General features: G+C 31.6%; 1 protein-coding gene across 1 annotated transcript; it reads right to left on the bottom strand.

Moving 5' to 3' along the window:
* Positions 1 to 3,883: 3,883 nt before the first annotated feature.
* On the bottom strand, positions 3,884 to 21,214 carry LOC123667927. The gene is made up of 2 exons (XM_045601757.1): positions 21,142 to 21,214; positions 3,884 to 4,371 (listed from the first exon to the last, which is right to left on the bottom strand). The coding sequence occupies exons 1-2, from the start codon at positions 21,190 to 21,192 to the stop codon at positions 4,255 to 4,257; spliced, it is 168 nt and encodes a 55-aa protein (XP_045457713.1). The 5' UTR covers positions 21,193 to 21,214; the 3' UTR covers positions 3,884 to 4,254.
* Positions 21,215 to 21,800: the final 586 nt, after the last annotated feature.

Below are 21,800 nucleotides of genomic sequence, written 5' to 3'. Positions count from 1 at the left end.
GATGTAAAAGTGTAAGAATCTATATTTACTCTATTGTATACTGTCTTTTTAATTCGTATCTAAGTAATGTATTTCTATTTAAATTATGTATCTATTTCTTTATGTATGTACTTTGTTCTTGTGTAAGAAATGTTGATTTGAAACATGAATGTAGAATGTATAATTGATAATTATGTTTAATTTGTTGTTATGTTAAAACAATTTATCGATTAATGGTGATCGATTGTGTAATTATAATTTGTAAGTATTGATTCACAATGTAAGTGATGAGTGATTGTGAATAACCTAATTTATATCTACTTATTTTTATTTGATAAGTTTCATCGTTGACAGTTTTTTGCGCGTATGTTTTTTTTTTTTATTATGAATATGACATTGGATCTAAAATCTCTTCGCTGAAGATTATATACCTAAGTAAATATATAATTATTATCTGTACAAATGTTTTGTATACACAATCTGTACATCTATTGTAATTAAGATGATATTGATTTTTCTTATATTTTCACATTAACCGGTCCACTAATTTGATGTTTCTGTTGTTTCTAGTATTATTATGTTTTAAACATAATTATAACTCATAAATTATTTTTGATGCACAAAAATATATTAATATTCAATTAACATATCTAGTTCCTTGTAGAACAGTATATTCAAATGTATATAACAGTATTTTTTATATAATTTTCAATTTGTAAATTAATAAAATAACTATAATAACGAAAAAAGTTGACATCGATTGTTACTAAAAACCATTCTGTATGTTAGGTACTCTATGTATATTATATAATAATAATAATAAACGATTCACACTCAACGGCTCCCATTATTAGGATTAACGCCAGTGTCGGGGGTCCGGAAACACAAACACAATATACTATAGCACGGACGCGGAGCACGAAGAATTTCGTACAATGACCTTTTTGCCTACTGCCAGTGGTTCTCAAAATTTTATATACAGTACGAAGCTTTAAAAAATCTGTCTGTCCGTGGATCGGTCTAGTCACAGAATAAAATATTTTTTGTTTAATCATAGAAAATAACTTATATATAAGTTATAAGTATATATACATATATATAAATAAAAGTAAGTATTAGTAAGTATAGTATATATACATATTACTATGTGTACAATTTGGTGGCTATACTTTGTATATGCAAAAAAATCTTAGATCTGTTGCTGTGTGAAAAAAGACACCAATAAACACACATTCGCATTTAATATAAGTATTGTTAACTTTTGACTTAAATTAAAAATGAAAAACGATGAATCTTGTGACTTAAATTTGGTAAAAAAAAAGTAAAAAGGTTGACAAACTGTGTATACGGCTGTCACTGCACCTGTGTGAGCGCGACGGCAATATGTTTATACGCGAGCGACAAAGACCAAAGATGAGGGGTCAATGTACGAAATTCTTCGTGCTCCGCGTCCGTGCTATAGCACAAACGCTCCGACGACGGCAAACATTTGTATGTCCAATACAATTGACAGCCATGTGCAGGTTCGAACCCGCAACCGCTAGCGCAACAGTCGCAAAGTGCTGTGATCGTTGCGCCAGTACAATGCGTCGTCATTATATACATATAAATAGGTATTATAATGTTAAAAAACGATTTTAAGAAAGTTTACTTTTCATATCTTAAACAAATGCTCTAGAAGCATTTACATAATAATATGTATTGTTTGATAATTTAGTTGTAAAGTAGGTCTTACGTAATTATATTTAGATGTTTAACAATTAGCGGCATTTTATCTATGACAAATATTAAGAATTTTGAACGCTATAATAGTTAATGTTTTTGTTTTGTCGGTTATTATGAATGCCTTATAAATTATGCTATACACATGATACCGTAAACCGAGGCGGGCTACTTAGACATGTTTTTGTAAGTTTTTCTATATTACACGAAAAAATATGTTTGTAATCCAAGCTTTTTTTACCTCATCCGAACACTTGAAATTTTGGCTTTCAGCTGTGTGCTATACAGCAGTCTAAGACCCTCCATTCATTATATATATATATATATATATATATATATATATATATATATATATATATATATATATATATATATATATTTAAAGGTGTTAAAGTAATCTCTAGTGTGGGGTTACTTTTACACCTCATTAAATTTGACTGAAAGTCAATGATAATTGTAGTGCAGGTTTCTTTGACACCTTTAAAAGACAAAATATATAAATTTTACATAGTTTTTCAAATATTTCAGACTTATTTATAGAATAAAGCGAATAAAAAGTTTAAAAAAATTTGTCATTTATTTAAAATATTATTCTTACAATGTTCATAGGAACTGTTGTATTATGTGTACTTAAAATTAGTTAGGACATTAACAATTTAATATTCTTACAAAATAAATCAATATAGTTATGATAAAACATGGTTTTAGATTAAGAACCGTCGAATTATTTAAGCTCAAAATTTGACCGTTTATCGGCATAATTTCGTTACAAAAAAAATAAATAAAAATAACACTAACCTATCTAACTTCAAAACGACGGTTCTTAATCTAAGGCCTAGCCATTACCGGTAGTCACGTTTGCAAATAGTTTACAGATTTCCATGCTCTTCATTTTCATCGGCTTTGTTCCTCGCACTGTTCAATTAACTCAAAGGCAAGTCGTCTTCGTCCGAAGAAACATTGAAGCGTTTTGGTTTACGTATTAACCTTTTATTCTGGTAATTTTGGCAATCCAGATTTTGAAGGAAGATTCCTTGAGTCAAGACCTACATGGATATCTCTTTGGTCTAACTCAGTAGTTTTCAATAGGCAGTGTCCGCTACTACCTGGATAGGCTCAGAGGACTGTGGCTCATTGTTTATCATTTGAGCTTGGTTTGTGGGCGATTTTTTTTCCTCTTCTGTGTCGCGCTCTATCCACATTAAATCATCTTGTCTCCTTGAGAAATTCAAGAAAATTTTCGTCAAGAATTTGTGTCTTATTTTGTCAATTTTCTGATGGGAGTTATCGCAGAACAACAAAGCGCACCAAATGTCCAAAATCGCGTCGTGTCAAATTAACCCCAAAACTGTCAATATAATTCGCAAAGTCAAAGTAGCCGTCTTATACAAGTTAGGAAATTAAGTCTAATTTCAATGGTGAGAGATTAGTACGATAATGTCTTAAGTTTTCGTTTGCATCAACGCCGCTGTACGTCACTGCCTATATATCATTCATCACCTACCCGCAAAAACTATAGTGCACCCGACACATTCTGAAATATTTGGAATCAAAAAGAACAAATTAATAAAAAAATGTTGGATTTAAACCATGTCTTTGACAGCGCGCCTTTTCACAATTCACATTCATGTCACAAATTTTTAAAAACAATCGCTTAGTGCGGTAGTGTTATTAATTTGTTTTAATTAGTGATTATAATGTTTAATTAGTAATTAGTGATACGTATATACGTACTAGTAAAACTTGATTCATTATTAAAATTGTGTTACAAATATTGATACTTACTTGTGTTTATTTTGATGTAGTTTGCGAAACATTTATAAATTATGCATTTAGTGAAATTGTTTGTATGTATTTGTTTCGTAGTAATAAACGCTTAGTTACTTAGAGGGTATTTTTATTTTCTTGTCCTACTTAGTAATGTGAATTGATATTTATATTTTTAGAATTGAATAACTAACCATTTAAAAAGCTAAATTGATTAGGTTTTTGTTTAAATGATAGCTTTTTGATTTTATTTAATGTATGCATTCTCCTTTATATTATTGTTTACTGTGCCTTATTTATAAATAATACTTACTATTCTCTAAAGCGAAAAAGTTACACTTACCAATGTATGAAGTGTATTTTCAAGTAATCAGTATTGACATACAAATTGAAATAGATAAAATAAAACGAATACTACTTAGTGTATATATTTATTTGGTTTTCATCACAAAAAACTGCATGATACCGTTCAGTCAATCGATCATAATCATTACCATCCATAACTATACTTAAAACTTTATGCTAAGAATTTAAAAGAATTGCCTATTAGGGCCACACAAGCAAACACAATTAAAATTATAAATAAGTTACAATTTTTACATAATAAAGTTTTACAATTTTTTTTATCTCACACACAACACAATAAATACTGTACAACTTCTATGTGCACGTTATTAAGATTTATTTTTGTGTGCGTTAATCCTCCATTTTGAAATGTCATTTAATCTTATAATGGCGTCTATAAGCGGTTCTTTAAGGATGGTTCTAGAACCTTATTGATTTAGTTTAGATTCGTCTGGTCTGATTGATGATCATCTGACGGACGCTAAACGTTGAGAGGCCGAGACCGATGGCTGCCAATGCGAACGCCGATCTAGTCATCATTTTGTCACGACTCGCAGGCTGTGGACAAGGAAAAATTATTTTATTTTTAAATAAAAATAGTTTATCACTTTTTATGTTGTTGTTTGTTTAGTACATTTTAATAATTGGCCTTATTTATAAACGCTGTTTTGTTCAGTAAAATGGATATAAATTGCTATACAGCAACAAAAAGAAAAGATACACAAAAGGCGGCTCGGCAGGGCGGACAACTCGAGCAGTGAAGCTGAGCGTTGATGCGCATTTCAAAGGGGCCTCCTAAAACCTACACCTAGGCAAGTCCTAGGAACTGCTCTGAGTTTCTCCCTCTGCCACACGATGGACCCGGCACCCACACGGTGAATCCATCGAATGCTAAGAAGTTCGTCTCGCCCCCATTAACTAATAACTATCTCGTATTAATTTACATTGTTATTAACCAGTCTGACCTCCTTCCTACATATATAATAATCGATTGTCTACTTCCATTTGAATAATGTTTAGTATTTTTAATTTTGAATAGTTATCTATGTTATTCTTTATTCTTAATTAAAAAAGTACAAAATTGATTCTATCCTTGAAATGAATCAGCCTGCAAAGTCCCACTGCTGGTTTAGTCTCCGTCCCCATGTAAGAAGTTGGTCAGGTTTTAATCTAACACGCTACTCCTACCTATTACTAGTGGTGGAGTGGTAAGTAGGATGGGAGATAAGATTCCTTATTGCGAGTACCGATTGGTATTAGGTGTCTCTAATAACAACCAGGAACGAGTTTTACATACCATTCGAGGCATGGCGGGACGATCTATAAGGACATACACCCAGGCAGAATCAAAAATTTTGTACAAATACAAATTTCTAACCCGAGCGCGAATAGAACCTGCGACCGTTGGTGTTTAGGTGACTAAACATATTTCTACATCAAAGTTGTTACCAATTCTATTCTTAGAATCTAATAATTATTTACATCTTTTCCTGAAGGTTAAAAATATCTCATTTATACAAATTATTCGAAGTTGTGTCAATGAAAACGAATGCGTAAATCGGCGCCTACTTGAATATATTTCAGTAAACGAAATAGTTTAGTATCAGCGTGGGTTGAGTCATGTGAATTTTTCAGTTGTCTCTCGCGAAAATCTAAAAATAGAGGATACTTTCGAAACGCCATTCTTGGCGACATTTCAAGATGATTATTTAATAAAATATCAATCAAGTCACTGATAAGTCATTATTGTGCCAAAAGTCATCATCTTGTAAATAATATGTTGTTGGACGTGTATTATAAGAATGGTGCATTGGCTAGCAATTTTATGTATAGTAAAGTATCGATTTTGTGTCCGTACTGCAGTCTTTTACAAAGTATTTTTCCGGTACATTACATTTCCTTTTTATACTAAGTTAATAACTAATATAAAACAAAATCGCTTCCCGCTGTTTGTATGCTTAGATCTTTAAAACTACGCAAAGGTTTTCTTTACTAAATAGTGATTCCAGAGGAAGGTTTATATGTATAATACATGCATAATATAGTCCACTATACAGACACAGAGGAACACTCAGTTTTTGCAACCGTACGAAGCCGGGGTGGGTCGCTAGTAACTTATACAGGATAAGAACTTTTCAAATGACCCTCGTATGTAAAAACAATCATATATAATTTAAAAGAAAATTTAATTTGCATAAGAGGTGCTAAAGTGCAAATTGCATTGCAATAAGAGGTGGTAAATCCTTTTCGAGTATACACATTTCAAATTCATTAATGCCAAAATTAAAATATAAAAAAAAAGTTAAAGAAACGAGGACGGACATACTTCGAGAAAATCAAAAATGTATTATTTCTCATTGAAATAAATACCAACAAGGACTTGAGTAAGAAAAAAAAACATGCCATATTAAATGACTAAACCAAATTAATTGAGACGGAATTGACGTATACGAGATACGATCTTTGGAATATTGCACTCCGATCTGTACAATATTAAATGACATATTTATAGCCAAGTCATTTAAGCTGGGAAAAAGACGCCAACCTCTGAATAAATGGAATAAGCTGAAAATTATTATTACGTTATACATTTATTTTGATACTTTTTTTTTTACTTTCTTACTCTTTTTTTTATTCATTGGTTGAGCCTGTTACATTGCACAGTTCAACATGGGCGTAGGCCTCTTAGGCATCTTTTCATGTATATAGGAGAACTAGCTTAATCATAAAATATGTAGACATTAATGTATTAATGTCTTTAACTGTTTTAAATAATAATATTTTAAAAGTGATATGAATTATTTATGTAAATAATTTTCATTACCCTTTTCATTCATACTCTCGACTTAGCAACGACATACCTATTAACTTTTTTAACAAGTATTTTTTTTACATAATCGAAGACCGCGAATTTTTTATACATTTTTCTACGAACACTGATAAGATAGGCCAGTTCTTTGACTGATTATAATGTAGGGTCGTCACTTATAAAAAGAGTATTTGACAGATATTAAAATAAATTAACAAATTACACGTATATTGGAAAAAAACTTATGGCTTTAATATATATTTAATATATTGTAATAATTTGTGATAACTGAGCTCATTTCAATTGCTTTTGACCTCAATTATTATTATATTAATAGGTGAAGCAAGAACTTTGTACCCCTTTTAATGAAAATTGCGCGGACACAGTATTAAATTCCGCACACTTATAGTTTATATAGAGGAATGAGGAGATAAAAATTAAAAAAATATATATTAGCATTCTACTATTTTTTTTTTTAATTATGCATAAAAATACATTAAATCATTAAAAAAAAATTACACACACTGCCATATTTTTGACATACACACTCATATATACTCTTGTTTATTATTGTAAGTATAGTCTTTGACAAAAGGTCGAATTTCGACCACTAGGCGACCACTAGTTATCATTTAATAGACTTTATCAACCCTAAATATTATCAGTATCTTGAATTATATAAAATAATGCAAGCTCCGTTAGAAAATATACGTTTAGACATCTTTAAGTACTTAGGCGTGTCACTATTTCGACCGCATTAACATTTTAGGAAATAATTTTCAACATAGTTGTCTATTTCATAATTACAACATCAACAATATTTGAATGGTAAACTTATTACGCTTCAGCCTGTAATATCCCACTACTGGGCACAGGCCTCTTGCCCCATGTAGGAGAAGGATCAGAGCTTAATCCACCACGCTGCTCCAATGCGGGTTGACGGATACTTATTAGCAAGATGGTAATTTAATAAAATAACAAGCCGAAAATATTTTTTTAAAAATTTACTTGATTTGAAAGGAATTAAATTGGTTCAGATCTATAGTAGCATCTGAAAAATTAAAGTTTTGTAAGCATCTAATTTTTCTTCCTAAAAATGTAAATTTGGACGATTAGCACTTTTGAAAACTACCTTCTATATGATTCGATATTGTTCCTCAACAATCATCATCATTACAGCCTATACATTCCACTGCTGGACATAGGCCTCCACAAGTTAACGCCAAAAATAACGTAAACTCATGTGTTTTGCCCATAGTCACCACGCTGGGCAGGCGGGTTGGTGACCGCAGGGCTGGCTTTGTCGCACCGAAGACGTTGCTGCCCGTCTTCGGCCTGTGTATTTCAAAGCCAGCAGTTGGATGGTTATCCCGCCAACGGTCGGCTTTTTAAGTTCCAAGGTGGTAGCGCAACTGTGTTATCCCTTAGTCGCCTCTTACGACACCCACGGGAAGAGAGGGAGTGGCTATATTCTTTAGTACCGTAGCCACACAGTACCTCCTCAACAACATGTTGTAGTTACTTTTCGTTTAGTCCTTATTTCTGCTGGATGATTTGGGTCTCTAATGGCGATAATATTCAAAAGGTTAGTAATTTTTGTAATATTCAGAAGAGAACATCTCGGAAACAATTTAAGACGTTTTTGAACAACTAATCATTTCCACCCTAATTGCCCTGAACCAAGTTATTGAGTAGCTACTTCGGCTTCTTGCCTCGCAAGTTATACAGATCCAGACACAGACTATGATTAATATATATATTTTTTAATTTTAAAAATAAAAACTCCTTTCCGATAAGTAAACACAATCGAATTCGATTCATGGAATCAGAGATACGAGATTGTGCTAATCTTCTACAACAAGATATCACACAGAAATGTAGTTTTATTGTTACGATGCATGTAATAAATACCAGCATGTTGAAACATATCTAAGAAATCTGATGTTTAATGTATTAAGTTACAAAATCACTGAACGCTCCACTTATGAACCAGTTATAGAATTTTTGGAATTAGATTGATACCTACACTACACCTACTTATTCTAATTCTAAAACTAAATCCTTAAAAGCCACAAAATCTTCTTTCCAAAGATTGCCTTAACGAGATTGCTTGCAGCAAAGATGACCGCTTTTCTTTTTTTTTAATATTAGTGTTAATAATAACATGCCGTTAATTTTTACTAAATAAAGAAAAAAAAACTTCCAGATTAAAATGATTACGATTCAAATCAAAACGAAAACATTCATTTGTTTTTTACTTATCTCTTTCAAAAAAGTTCTACAGATAGGCTTCTTTAATTAGGTATTGAAACAATAAAGATAAGGAATACCTTTTGTTTTTTCTTCTTCAATTCAAGAATTTTAATTCTAGGCAGAATATAAATGTAACTGAAACTCAGGAGTTTGAACGTTACTCACCACGCCATTTCACAGCAGTTATGCATACATATATGGATTTCTTCTTAAAACACGCATTTTTCCTTGCGTTTCCTTTACGTACAAGCATGAAATGTTATATATTTTTAATTTAAAGTACTTTTATCTGTGTTTCCAGTCTGGATCTCGTCTTGTGTCTATCGATATATGTTCTATTTACTAGGTTATCACTTTTATAAGAGAAATAAAAACTGGTATTCTCACAGCGGCGCTATTTTTGAAGATAAGAAGCACTTATTTAGTTTATTGACATTCAACTCAGCCAAAATAAGTGTACAGATGATTTTGACAATAATAATAATATATATCTACACAATACACACACGGCCGTTTGTTCCTAAAGTAAGCAACTTAATGCTTGTGGTATAGGTAACAGCCGACTGGTATATATCTACATTTTTTTTTTCGATAAACATACTTATAAATCGATGGCTCCTAAGTATACTGAGTCAACTCTACTTTTAATAACTTTATTTTTTGTTACATAGGTAGATAGGAAATGAAGTAAATGTTATTAATATCTTAAAAAATGAAATTATCAAAAATTGTTAGTTGACTCAGTATACTTAGGAGCCATCGAAATAATACATATATAAATATATAGATAAATATTTATATTACACCCAGACTCGGGGCGGAAATCGAATCCACAACCCTCGGAGCAGAAAGCAGGGGGTCACTACAAACTGCGCCAACGGGTTAGTCAATTAATTTCATTAAATTCTCACCTAAAAACACAACGATTAGGAACGACTTCATTATTGCATTCATTACATAATTCATTATTGTGTTGCGTGTTATTTATATATATTAAATCTGCACGATACAAAGTTGTATTACTAGAACAGTTTTACTCTAATCACAAAATAAGTAACAGAAAAAAAAACAAGCATCAGATCAAGTCCTAATGTTTCTAGGCAGTCATAAGACTGCTGATCTGAAGTGCTACTATAAAAAAATCGCACGCGGGTAAGACAAAAATACAATAATTGTATGATGTATAAAAAAGGCACGAACAAGTAAGTGTCCTTGTATACCCAAATATATGAATTTTCGAAATGTATGTGCATTACTTTCCAAAGAATATACAAAATTGGGTAATTCTTTTTGTTGTGTTCGTCATTAGGTATCAAGACAAGGTTTGTGTAAAAAAAAAAAAAAAAAACATTTTATGGCAGAAAAATATGGCCACAACAACGTTTGCCGCATCAGATAGTAAGAAAAAAGTTACATTATGAGTACAAGCTATTAAGTTAACATCTACCATTGTATCTGACGCTATTTAAAGTTAATTTTGAACGCAAAATGTCGCCGAAATTTGGCGCCTCGCCATTTACGACGAAGGTCACGTACTTTCAGTAAAAAAAAATTAATGCATGTTTCATTCACAGTCTTCTTTCGTATTTCATAATATTTTTTTTACTATTTACATAATTAAATATCAAAAGATAAATATATTTATTGTATGCATACGTTCAGGCAATATCCGGCTAGTGTTCACATTTTTTGTGACAAATTTACATTGACAATACCTAGACTTGTTGCGGAAATAGGACCTTATAACCCCGCAGAAAGGAGAAGAAAGGCTTATAGCCATTCTTACATTTTATAATACCGTTCAAAGTTCATTTAATAAAAACCTCTTAGTCTCGATAATTGTGAAACAAGACTATGCGCTTGGTATAAAAATGCATATTACATAAATATGAGATGATCATACAATAATGAATAATGTTTAAATAATAAGTATACATAATATTAAAATAATAATATAAGTTTCAAGAATAATCTAGATCATTTGATAATTAGGGATTACTGGTTGAATAAAAATAGTTATACAATTGAAAGAACGATAGCTTTTAGACTTTAGATTTCCTGACTATCGGTGATTCCCCTTAATAATCATAAGTATGTGACATACATTACGATTTGATAAGGGCTTTTATTTGTATAGGGCTCGTATTAATTACAATAAAAATTTATTGTGTTTTTAGACATGTAGTAATCATATTTTTATTATTGACAGTTTTTTAAAGTTTAATTAAATTTTAAAATTAATTATTCTTCAGTTCGCAGAGTTAAAAAATAAATAAATTTCTAAAATGAAAGTAGCCTATGTTACTTGTATGTTTTAGACATGTGTGAAGCTGAGAATGCAGTCGGAAAGTTCGGAATTTTGGAGGTTTTAGGTACAACTTAATGATCTGAATTAACGCCTATAATTCTTTTAAGACAGGTCTTAATATAAATGAACTTTAATCTTGTGATCGATGTCCATGTGTTATCAGTTAACCCTGTGACTCGTGTCATTTACGTAAACCTATATATTAGCATCAACTAAGTCTCCTGATAATAGTGTTTTATTGTTATGTTGACTCTGTATTAGTAGAAAGTGGAATAGACAAATGAATAAGATATTATGTCACAACTAATTTCTTTTTTCAAAAGCTGATTACTAGAGAATATATATGCTGCATTATTCGTACTGATATAAATTTGATGTCTATAATTTTAAGTTTATGTACAAGTGTTCAGCCGTTTATCATTTTGATTTAAAGCAAAATATAGATTTGTCTTCAAAAACAAAAAGCTATTTAAACGACTTCAATACAAAGTACATCACTAGCACTCAAGAAACCCAACGCGTAGTTCTATAATTAAGTTGAAGATAACACGGAAAACAATTCGATATTTTTACACGCTATAATTGATCTGTTGACAACAAAAATGTGACAGACAGGTAATAAAAATGATATCAAGAAAAATATTGACACGCACTTGACCGATTTCATAAATCTTTTTTTTTTTTTAGTTTTTCAATACTTATTTATAGACGGTGTTTATGGAATGACAGAATTAATAGCGCAGAAAGTGGAAAAATTAAAAAAACATGATCGATTATTTCAACTTTACGTGTTTGTCAGTTCTTACAACAGGATAGTGTGTTTGTATTGTCAGCCAGTTTTATACGCCTCAGCCTGTAATATCCCACTACTGGGCATAGGCCTCTTTCCCCACGTAGGAGAAGGATCAGAGCTTAATCCACCACGCTGCTCCAATGCGGGTTGCCAGCCAGTTTTAATATAATATTAAGAAATGCCTATAATATTTTATTTTTCTTTACATCATACATCAGATCCGCTATCGGTTATAAATTGTGCAAATCATCGAAAGTTGTCTGAAGCCCAGTTCCCTCACTAAGAAAACGAATTGTTTCTGGATAATATTTGATTCTGATTAATCAACCCAGCCTAAAGTAACTAATATTTAGACATATAAAGTTATCACACTTGTAACTAGAATTAACTGATAATATCAATAACCTTCGAGTCCTACATTAAAACTTCATTATTTAAAATTAATTTATTATTAGCCAGTAGCAAATTATATTATTTACTAGCTGTACCCTGCGCGCGTTGCTACGCCTTTTTTTTGGTCGTACCGACTCCGAAACCTTTGTGAGCTCATGGACAACACTTTGCTGAATCACACACACATGCACATCATGACGTGATCAAAAGCATAGTTTACGATTCTATAAATGACATACAGACAAACATATACATATTTTATTATCATTAAACGTAATAATAGAAGTCCATTCATATTGGAAGCGGAAATACCTTGAGAAATGCGGTATGTTTCGAATTTAATTCAGGTGCCATATCTCTGTACTTACTACAATACTTTGTCCTTTCTTGTTCGTGATAACGGAACCATGAGATGATTAAATTTTTAAATTTAAATGTTATCACGTCGTTTTGAAGGTCTATTTGTGGTTTATGTTCTATGCTCCTGGGGGATTGGGGATTGGGTCGGCAACGCGCTTGCGATGCTTCTGGTATTGCAGGCGTCTATATGCTACGGTAATCGCTTACCATCAGGTGAGCCGTACGTTTGTGTGCCGACCTAGTGACATAAAAAAAAAAATGTTGATCTTATGCTTGAAATTGCCAGGAATCCTTTCTTCCAAATATAATTTTAATAGTATAGACAATAATATATAACTTCATCTTGATGATTTTTTTGAACGATTAAGTGGAAAAACTTTTATTATTGATACAACTGGGCTGGGCGGCAGACGTGTATGGCTTACCTGATGCCAAGTGATTACCGTAGCTTATAACAACAGAAACATCGCAAGCGCGTTGCCTGCCGTACCTCCAATGAGGAGCTCATGATCTCTGATCACCTTACCACAAGAATACAACACTGCTTGAAAGCAGTATTATTTAGCTGTTATCTCATGTAAGGTCGAAGTACTTTATCAATCGAGTTGCTCCAGACTGAGCAGGATATTTCCTGCTGTGCACTACATCAGTTAAAGCTTTCGATAGTTCCGAAAAAGGATCATTTCTCTAATGTCACGTATGTTGAAAAATACACTGAACTGAACAGCGGGGAAACGTCCAATAACTGGACAAAGATCTCTTTTTCAAACAGGAGTACGAAGAGTCCAAAATAGTACTACTTACATAGTTATACAAGACAGTAATTGGTTTAGCGCTAAAAACGGCACATTAGGAATAATCGTATTTTCCGGAAAGATATTTCAAGAATATAATAGAAATTCAAAAACCTTGAAGTTTTTTTTGCGTCTTATCAAAATTCAGAAGCAATTAATATAACACGTTCAGTTTCGTGGTGCTAGTAGTTGCTATGCGTAATATTGCAAGACCACTGACCTATCAGCTAAAAGTTCCGAGATATTCAAGGTCGTCTACACTAGGTAGAATCCTATGTCGTCAGACAATTTGAGTTGCAAATGTATTCGTTCTGCGGAAAATGATAAATAATGCATGTAATGAGTATTTCTATTGATAGATTTACAAATAGGTGAAGAGCTCTATAGTTATTATTTACTCTCACTAGCTGAGTGTATATAGTCGGCAAATAAAAAAAAAATAAGTTCTATTAAAATCCGATTTTTTTACCGTTTTATACGATAACTTTCACGCCCAAATTAAAAGAAATTCCCTGTTTTAGGTTGATGACTTTAAAAATGTCTATTTTCTTATTTTCTGTGGACTAAATTCTTTAATTTAAATTCTCTTAATGATATTCGGTTGATCAATTCTGGAATTTATTAACGGATTTATCCAATGAGTGTAGGACAGCCCAAGGTCATTCACCTAGCTAGCAAAGTATTCGTCTTGTATCTTTTATAAAGTGTACTGACCAGGGTTTAAACAAAAATGTATCGATTTGTCACGGAATTATATTCTGCAAAAAATTGGATATTCTTTTTTTGGTGCGTTATTGTCAGGATAAAGTTTGTATTATAAAAAATTATGTAGGTACAAGTATTCACGTAAAAATATCGTGTTTCAAAGTTCGTTGGGTCAGCTTTAATACACTTTAAAGACTATAAAGCAATTTTATCGCAAGTATCAACGCGACCTATTTTTTTTATCACAATCCTTGTATTGATAAGAATGGCGATATTTTTTTTTTCAGATTTTAGGCGTATTGACAATACACCCAAAATTAAATACCAACTAAGAATACCTAATTTTTTTTTTCCAAAGAACAACTGTGTTTTTGCGTAGTATGAATCAAGGACAGTCACTATTCTACTAATATACAAGAAAAAATTGTATTCAATAAGATTTTCTATCCTCTTCACCAGTTATGGATAGTGTACCCTACAAATAAGTTACGATTAGACTTGAACAGTTAGAGGTAGAATAAGACATTAGGCTTTGTTTCACCTCAATTAAAAACTACAGATTTTGGATTCATTTTTACGAATAGAAATCTCATAAATACAGTGGAATTCGATAGTGAGAAAGAATAATACATGAAAAACATACATCTGTTTGATATCACCGTCCATCAAATAGAGTTATGCACAACTGGTGAAACAGGCTCTAAGTTTCTCAACGTGTCATTTAAATTTGTACGAAGATATGTCCAAACAAAAAATAAAACAAATCGTTTTTATTTGACTTCGATTATGTTGACGATGTTCTCATTTTATTACTTGACTAGCTGCCCGGATAGACTTCGTTCTGTCAAAATTTAATAGTAAACTTCCATTTTTAATTTTTCTTTTAGTCTTAAAACCTTATTATTCTGTGGGCCTTAAGGAACAAACAAAAATAAATTAGCCGTATTGGTCGAGACATTCTCGAGTTTATACGCTTAGCAACATTCATTTTTATTTATATAGATAGACAGATAAAGATAGAAAATGATGTGAATTGAAATCGATATTTGTTTCAGAACATTTTGTAGGTACAAATACATATTTATATTACAAATAAACAACGTACAAAATTCTATATTAAAGGGAAAAAATCTGAGTTTCTTAGTAGTAGGGTAGGGTGTATAGTTTTGTAGTTATCAAGACTGCATAACACTCAAGATGGCATTAATAAAACCTTTCAAGGACACACATAAGCGAGATCAAGTTTCATTTAACTCTTGACGAACATCTAAGAAAAAAGACAATCTCCTATTTCAAGCGATCAGTCATTATCAATAACTTGTATGAATATTGTTACGCAATGTTTGTAAAATACCCACATTATCACATTACTATGATCGTGAGTCATGTAAACATTAGGTAATTATTATAAATTACGAATACAATTTTAATACGTAAAAAGAAAAAATAAGTTTATTTCCATCCAGTTCACTAGAACTACAAACTTTTTATTCATATTTTTTGGATTCAATAATAAATGGTTTTTGCCACTTATTTTAAGTTAGTCAGAAACCTCAAAAAAATTGAAATAGGTACACAATTTCTGAGAACTTTTTCGAAATGAAACAAAATAATATATGAAAAAAAAACCTGTAGTAAAAATCTAATTAGTTTGGATTTCGATTCGAGATAATCATATAAATAATAGACAGTTAATTGTAGTACAGAATTTGCTGATACAAAGAATAAAAGGTAAAAATAAATCTATTTGTCTTGTACGACAATATTAATTTGAAAGCGCAATAGACTCCAATAAAGATAAGAGAACGTCTGCAACGCAGTGAAAATACATGCGCAGTAGATTCTGCAGTCAACTTATTGACTAAATTGCCACCTATATATAGACTGTACAACTGTAAACCAACCCGCCTCTGCCCAGTGTGGTGACAATGGGCAACACACATAAAGTTCACACCATTTTTGGCGCGAACTTGTAGAAGCCTATGTCCAACAGTGGACTGTAATAGGCTGAAATGATGATGATGACTAAACCAAAATCAATAAGTAGATACATTTTGCCACTACTCTAAAGTACTGCCCGAAAAATAAATATTATATCGCCGAGAAACCATTCATAAGGGTAGAATGAAAGATTTATTAACATGAAATAATTATGATAAACGTATAACGGTATCCAACAGATGAAAGTTTAATATATATTTTTATCCATCCAACTTTACAACACAAAAGTTAGGTAGTAGTTTATTAGTTGAGATACAGGCTCTAATGGGTCTGTTTTATCTCCCGCTGATAAAATCTATCATAAACTTACGTGCAGGTTAAATTGTACCCACAACTAAAGAAACAAGGTCATTCAAATTTATATAAAATCGAAAAGAAAGAATAGCATTTACTATTTATCAATTAGTATTGCGACATCAAGAAACCGAACAAGTGCATACAAAGGTCGTTAACTTGTTACCTTGATTTCCGTTTCCTATTGCTACGTTGGAACGGAACAAAGGATTATCTTGCATGCTATTGCAGAACAACGACGTATTTTGTTTTATTTTATAACTAGCTGCCCGGACAGACTTCGTTATGTCTAAAGTTGATAGGAAAACTCATTTTTTTTCCTATTTTAATTTTTTTTTATCTTAGTTTTAAAACCTTCCGTGGGCCTTAAGGAACATTCAAAAAAAAAAAAATGGCTGAATTTTTTCGAGCCATTCTCAAGTTATGTGCTTGGCAACATTCATTTATTTTTATTTATATAGATTAAATAATAATGGATGTACGACATTTGTCATTTATTAGAACTATTTAGCTCGTATGATATTTACTTAATTTATGATAAAAATATATAAATATAATATATAATATAATTTCAAAACAGATTTTGATGATTCTTTTATATTTGATGTTTGTCGTGTGTGTGGTCCTGTTAAAATTAGCGCTAGATGGGGAGGGATCCAAAATTTTGTGACATCAAATTTGAAAACATAATGCATCCAATAGTTAGTTAAATGGAAATAAAAATAATATCGAAATTAATGTTTTAATTTAATAAATAATAATTTATAGGTGTAATTTGCAAAATATGTGACGTCACACTAGGTAGGTGGTGGGGGTCTAATAAATATGACCACCTGTGACAAGGACGGACGGAAGTTGAGACAACATACTAAAAATAAAATAAAAAATCATTAATCCTATCCGATTCCTAGACTATTGTTAAAAGTCACAGGCAAAGGTTAGTGATACAATTTTTATTGAAGTAATAACAATGAAAATGTTACACACAAGCTAACTCCAGACAAATTGGACAAGTAAATAATATTGGAAATTGGTGCTGTAGTTTTAGTGTTTAATCCTTACAATCAGTCAGAAACAACTCTTTCCTCCTTATTAACCGACTGAAAATAAGAATAGTCTATTCGACAGTATTTTTTGTGTTATCTCATTACTTTTTACTGGGTATACCAATGTTGGTAGGTCTTATTGTATTAAAAAACTGGTGCTTGTCTATGGTCCCATTCAAATTGGAGTGAGATCGCTAATAATGGAAGTTTAATCATTACAGCCTATACAGTCCACTGCTGGACATAGGCCTCCACAAGTTTACGCCAAAAATAACGTGAACTCATGTGTTTTGCCCATTGTCACCACGCTGGGCAGGCGGGTTGGTGACCGCAGTACTGGCTTTGTCGCACTGAAAACGCTGCTGCCCGTCTTCGGCCTGTGTATTTCAAAGCCAGCAGTTGGATGGTTATCCCGCAGTTTCAAGGTCGTTGTGGAACCTTGTTATCCCTTAGTCGCCTCTTACGACACCCACGGGAAGAGAGAGGGTGGCTAAATTATTTAGTGCCGTAGCCACACAGCAGTTCAACTTCTCATTTTATTACGAAAATTAAATTTAGTTTTTGTTTTTGTTTTGAGAACAAACAATTGTATTAATAAATTTTGGGGCAGTCATTGTAGACTTTTACGACGTAGCTATTATGTCACGGCACTCAAATGTGTGTAATGTGTATTAGCACATTGCGTAGTAGAAATTGTTTTAGTCAATTTATTTTTACACCTATATAATTATAGGATGGCCTTGTTTGTTTTTGTTACAATTTGTAAAATGTAATAGACTAGAAAATGTAATAGAATAGACTGTCTAAAGCTAAGTTCTGTAAACTTGTGTTTATGGACAAATAAATAAATAATGTTTATTTTGAAAATAAGTTACGAATAGACTTCAATTGCAGGTGGTAGAAATTGCCGTTAGGATCTGTTTCAACTCAATTAATAAAACTATTTATTACATTAATATTTGCGAATAGAGGTATCTTATAATAAATACAGTATAAATCGTTGGTATAAAAACATAATATAAACAAACTTTTTTTAAAAAGTTTTCATTTGTTGGATACCATCATCACGAGATGTCACTGAACGAAATTATGCCGATAAACGGTCTATGTGATTTCTTTTTGTTTTCTAGAATGTTGCATTACCTTGTAATACGAGTGGTATGGCGAAGTAATGAAGACCCTCTTACCAGACCCTCAAGGATAAATTCGTGTCAAACGATTCTAAATCCAACGCAAACAGCAACTGGTGAAACAGAATTGTTTTTTTACAGATTACTTAGTTATAAAATTCATCTCGCATATTCGTTCGTCTGCTGTGTGGTTACGGTGGTAAATAATCGACAAAGGGATAACGCAGTTTCACTACTAGCTTGGAACTTAAAAAGCCGACCGATGGCGGGATAACCATCCCACTGCTGGCTTTGAAATACACAAGCCGAAGACGGGCAGTAGCGTCTTCGGTGCAATAAAGCCAGCCCTGCGGTTACCAACTCGCCTGCCCAGCGTGGTGACTATGGGCAAAACACATGAGTTCACGCCATTTTTGGTGCAAACTTGTGGAGACCTATGTCCAGCAGTGGACTGCGATGGGCTGAAGTGATATTCATTATTGATAGGCTATCAGAGACTAGCAGGCAACATTTGATTTTACGGGTTGCGAATATCTGACAGATAAAGTGGAATTTGCAGGTCTAACAGAAAAAACATATCTGAACCTTATATATCTTAGATACCGTTATACATTCAGCAACCAGTGAAATTACTTCTAATACCTGTCTATGAAATGCTGATACCTTAACATGAAGAAGGAGACTGATACCATGAGGATGTATCATACATTAAATGGTGCAGTAATGTACTATAAATTGTTCTAAATCTAGATTAATATTATAAAGAGGTAAAGATTGTGTAACTGAACCAATTTTGAAAATTATTCTTTCAGTAAAAAGCTACAACATTCTCGCAAGGCATTTACTAGTTGTCAGAAGATAACAAGTGCTATAGTGGGGCTGCTGGGAATTGATTGATTGCTGGTAGTGGCTGTATGAGGATTGTGGAAAACCGAGATGTTTGCCGCAAACTTGGGGAGGCCTATGTCCAGCAGTGCGATAGGCTGAAGTGAGAACAAGTGCTATGCCAACTTCTTTTTGTGTTGTCTATAATTGGTCAAAGAGTCTAATTGAATGACCGCTTCAAATAGTTTGTTGTACTGTCAAAACTGGATCCGGTCTCCAGACCTTTTATAATTCACTTCTAGCACTTGTTATTTGCAAAATCATTGGCGAAAGTGTCTAGTCTCTTGTAGAAGAAGAATACATCATTCTCGAGTATCGAAGTGCATATTTAACCGACTTCCAAAAAAGGAGGAGGTTCTCAATTCGACTGTATTTTTTTTTTTTTTTTTATTACCGTTATAGTAAGTTTCCAGCAAGAAACAATTACATTTGAAAAAAAAAGAGTCCAAAAAAAGTAAGATTGATACAATGAACTATGAAATAGTCTTTAGTATATTTAAATAATATCTGTAGCTCCATAAACAGGTATTACATTTTCTGTCAAAAATATTTTAAAAGCTGGAAAATAACTTAAACATTATAAAGGGTGATATAAATTATAAATTGTTGTAATTAAAAGTGACCAAACAAGTGGGCACGAGTCTGTTAGTTTGTCTACATGTGCAACTGGCACAACTGAAAGCCAATCCATCAAATCAACTTACATGTGCTTTAGCGACACATTGTCAAAAGACAACTTGTACAGTTTTTCTTACTATCCTAATTAATGCTGTGTGTATATCAGCACTATTAAGACAATTATTTTATTAAAAATAGTCTTTGGAAAAACAATTTGTTGCATGTAAAGAATTTTTATCACAACCAATATATTTAATTAACATTGACAATGTTCATACACAATAAGAATTACTACTACGCTGTATAAACATAAAATGTAAATTAGATTTCGGTTATATGTCTAAAAAATTTACACTACAATACAATGAATTATATATATAAATAAACTTATAATAAACAATATAATATATTACAATATATAAACTAAATTTACAATATATGTTCCCTGGATGATCAATCAATAGCGATAAGGCAACTGTCATATGTATCTCCTATTTATATAAAAATTAGTTCTTTCTGGAAGTTCCATTAAGCATTATTGTTATTACATGTGACAATGTAATTATATTTAGATTAAGTTACATGCATTTTAAAAGGGTATACCATTTTTAATATATATAAAACTTTGAAACTACTAAATGTATTAAAACTACTTCTTCACCGTTACAAAGGTTATATTACCAAAAAAAAGGGAGGCTATAAAAGGTATTGTTTCAACTCATAGTAATGAGATCAATGAAATAATGCATGAATGAAAATTATAATTTTTTTTCTTGAAAGAAACTTATTTAAGAAATAAATTTTTAATTAAAACACTTCATTAATATAAATGGATAACAGGAAACTCTCTGTTATCATTATTTTTGTAACCTTAATACAGTTTTTTAATGTTTATTTCTTCAAAAGTCTAAACACAAAAATCACAAGAAAATGTCTTACCTGCGAATATGTGAGTCTCAGAGCGTACTGGGCGATTTGTGTCGTTTTCATTGTCCAAACCAGTAGTTTTGTCAACTGTAAAAGAAATATGATGTTCTAAAAAACCGATAAAACTCTCGAAAAAAACACTAATGCTTCGAAAATTCCCGAAAAACCACTCTTCGAAACTTTTACATAACCTAATTGAACAAGGCAAATGGTATGTCACTCGTCTGACACAAAAAAAATAACTTTAATTTAAATATCGAAAAATTTGTGTTTATTGTTTATTGAATTATTAATTTCGTTATTTCAATATTTTTTTTCGATTATACAATCATAATATTCAAAATTCACGTACATCACCCGCTGATAGTCGCGAATGAAAGAAAAGATCCGCTTTTGTCTTTTTTGCCTCACCCTATTGGTACCCTACGAATACATTTCTAGATGTTGCATAGCTTGTATAATGTTACCACTTAATATATATTTTTTTTAAATATTTACCTATGTTGTTTTGCCATGAACAGATTTAACATGTTATCAACAATTTTAATATATTGTATGAATTAAAAATTGTTGATTTCACAGGTATGAATGAATTATTTTTGATTCGTTTTTAATTGAATGATTATCTGAATAAAGTTATTTTATTTTACCCATGTAGTGAAACATTTTAT

This window comes from Melitaea cinxia, chromosome 29 (genome assembly GCF_905220565.1).
Source record: "Melitaea cinxia chromosome 29, ilMelCinx1.1, whole genome shotgun sequence".
In the NCBI taxonomy this organism is placed as follows: domain Eukaryota; kingdom Metazoa; phylum Arthropoda; class Insecta; order Lepidoptera; family Nymphalidae; genus Melitaea; species Melitaea cinxia.
The sequence above is the reverse complement of the archived record's forward strand: the minus strand, read 5'-3'. Positions and strand labels throughout refer to the sequence as shown.

Bases quoted from the DNA above. Each gene is read 5' to 3' on its own strand.
- LOC123667927 (XM_045601757.1), bottom strand. From the start codon at position 21,192: ATGAAAACGACACAAATCGCCCAGTACGCTCTGAGACTCACATATTCG. The intron at 4,372-21,141 runs GTAAGACATTTT...CCTTGTCCACAG, and splicing joins TGAGACTCACATATTCGCAG to CCTGCGAGTCGTGACAAAAT.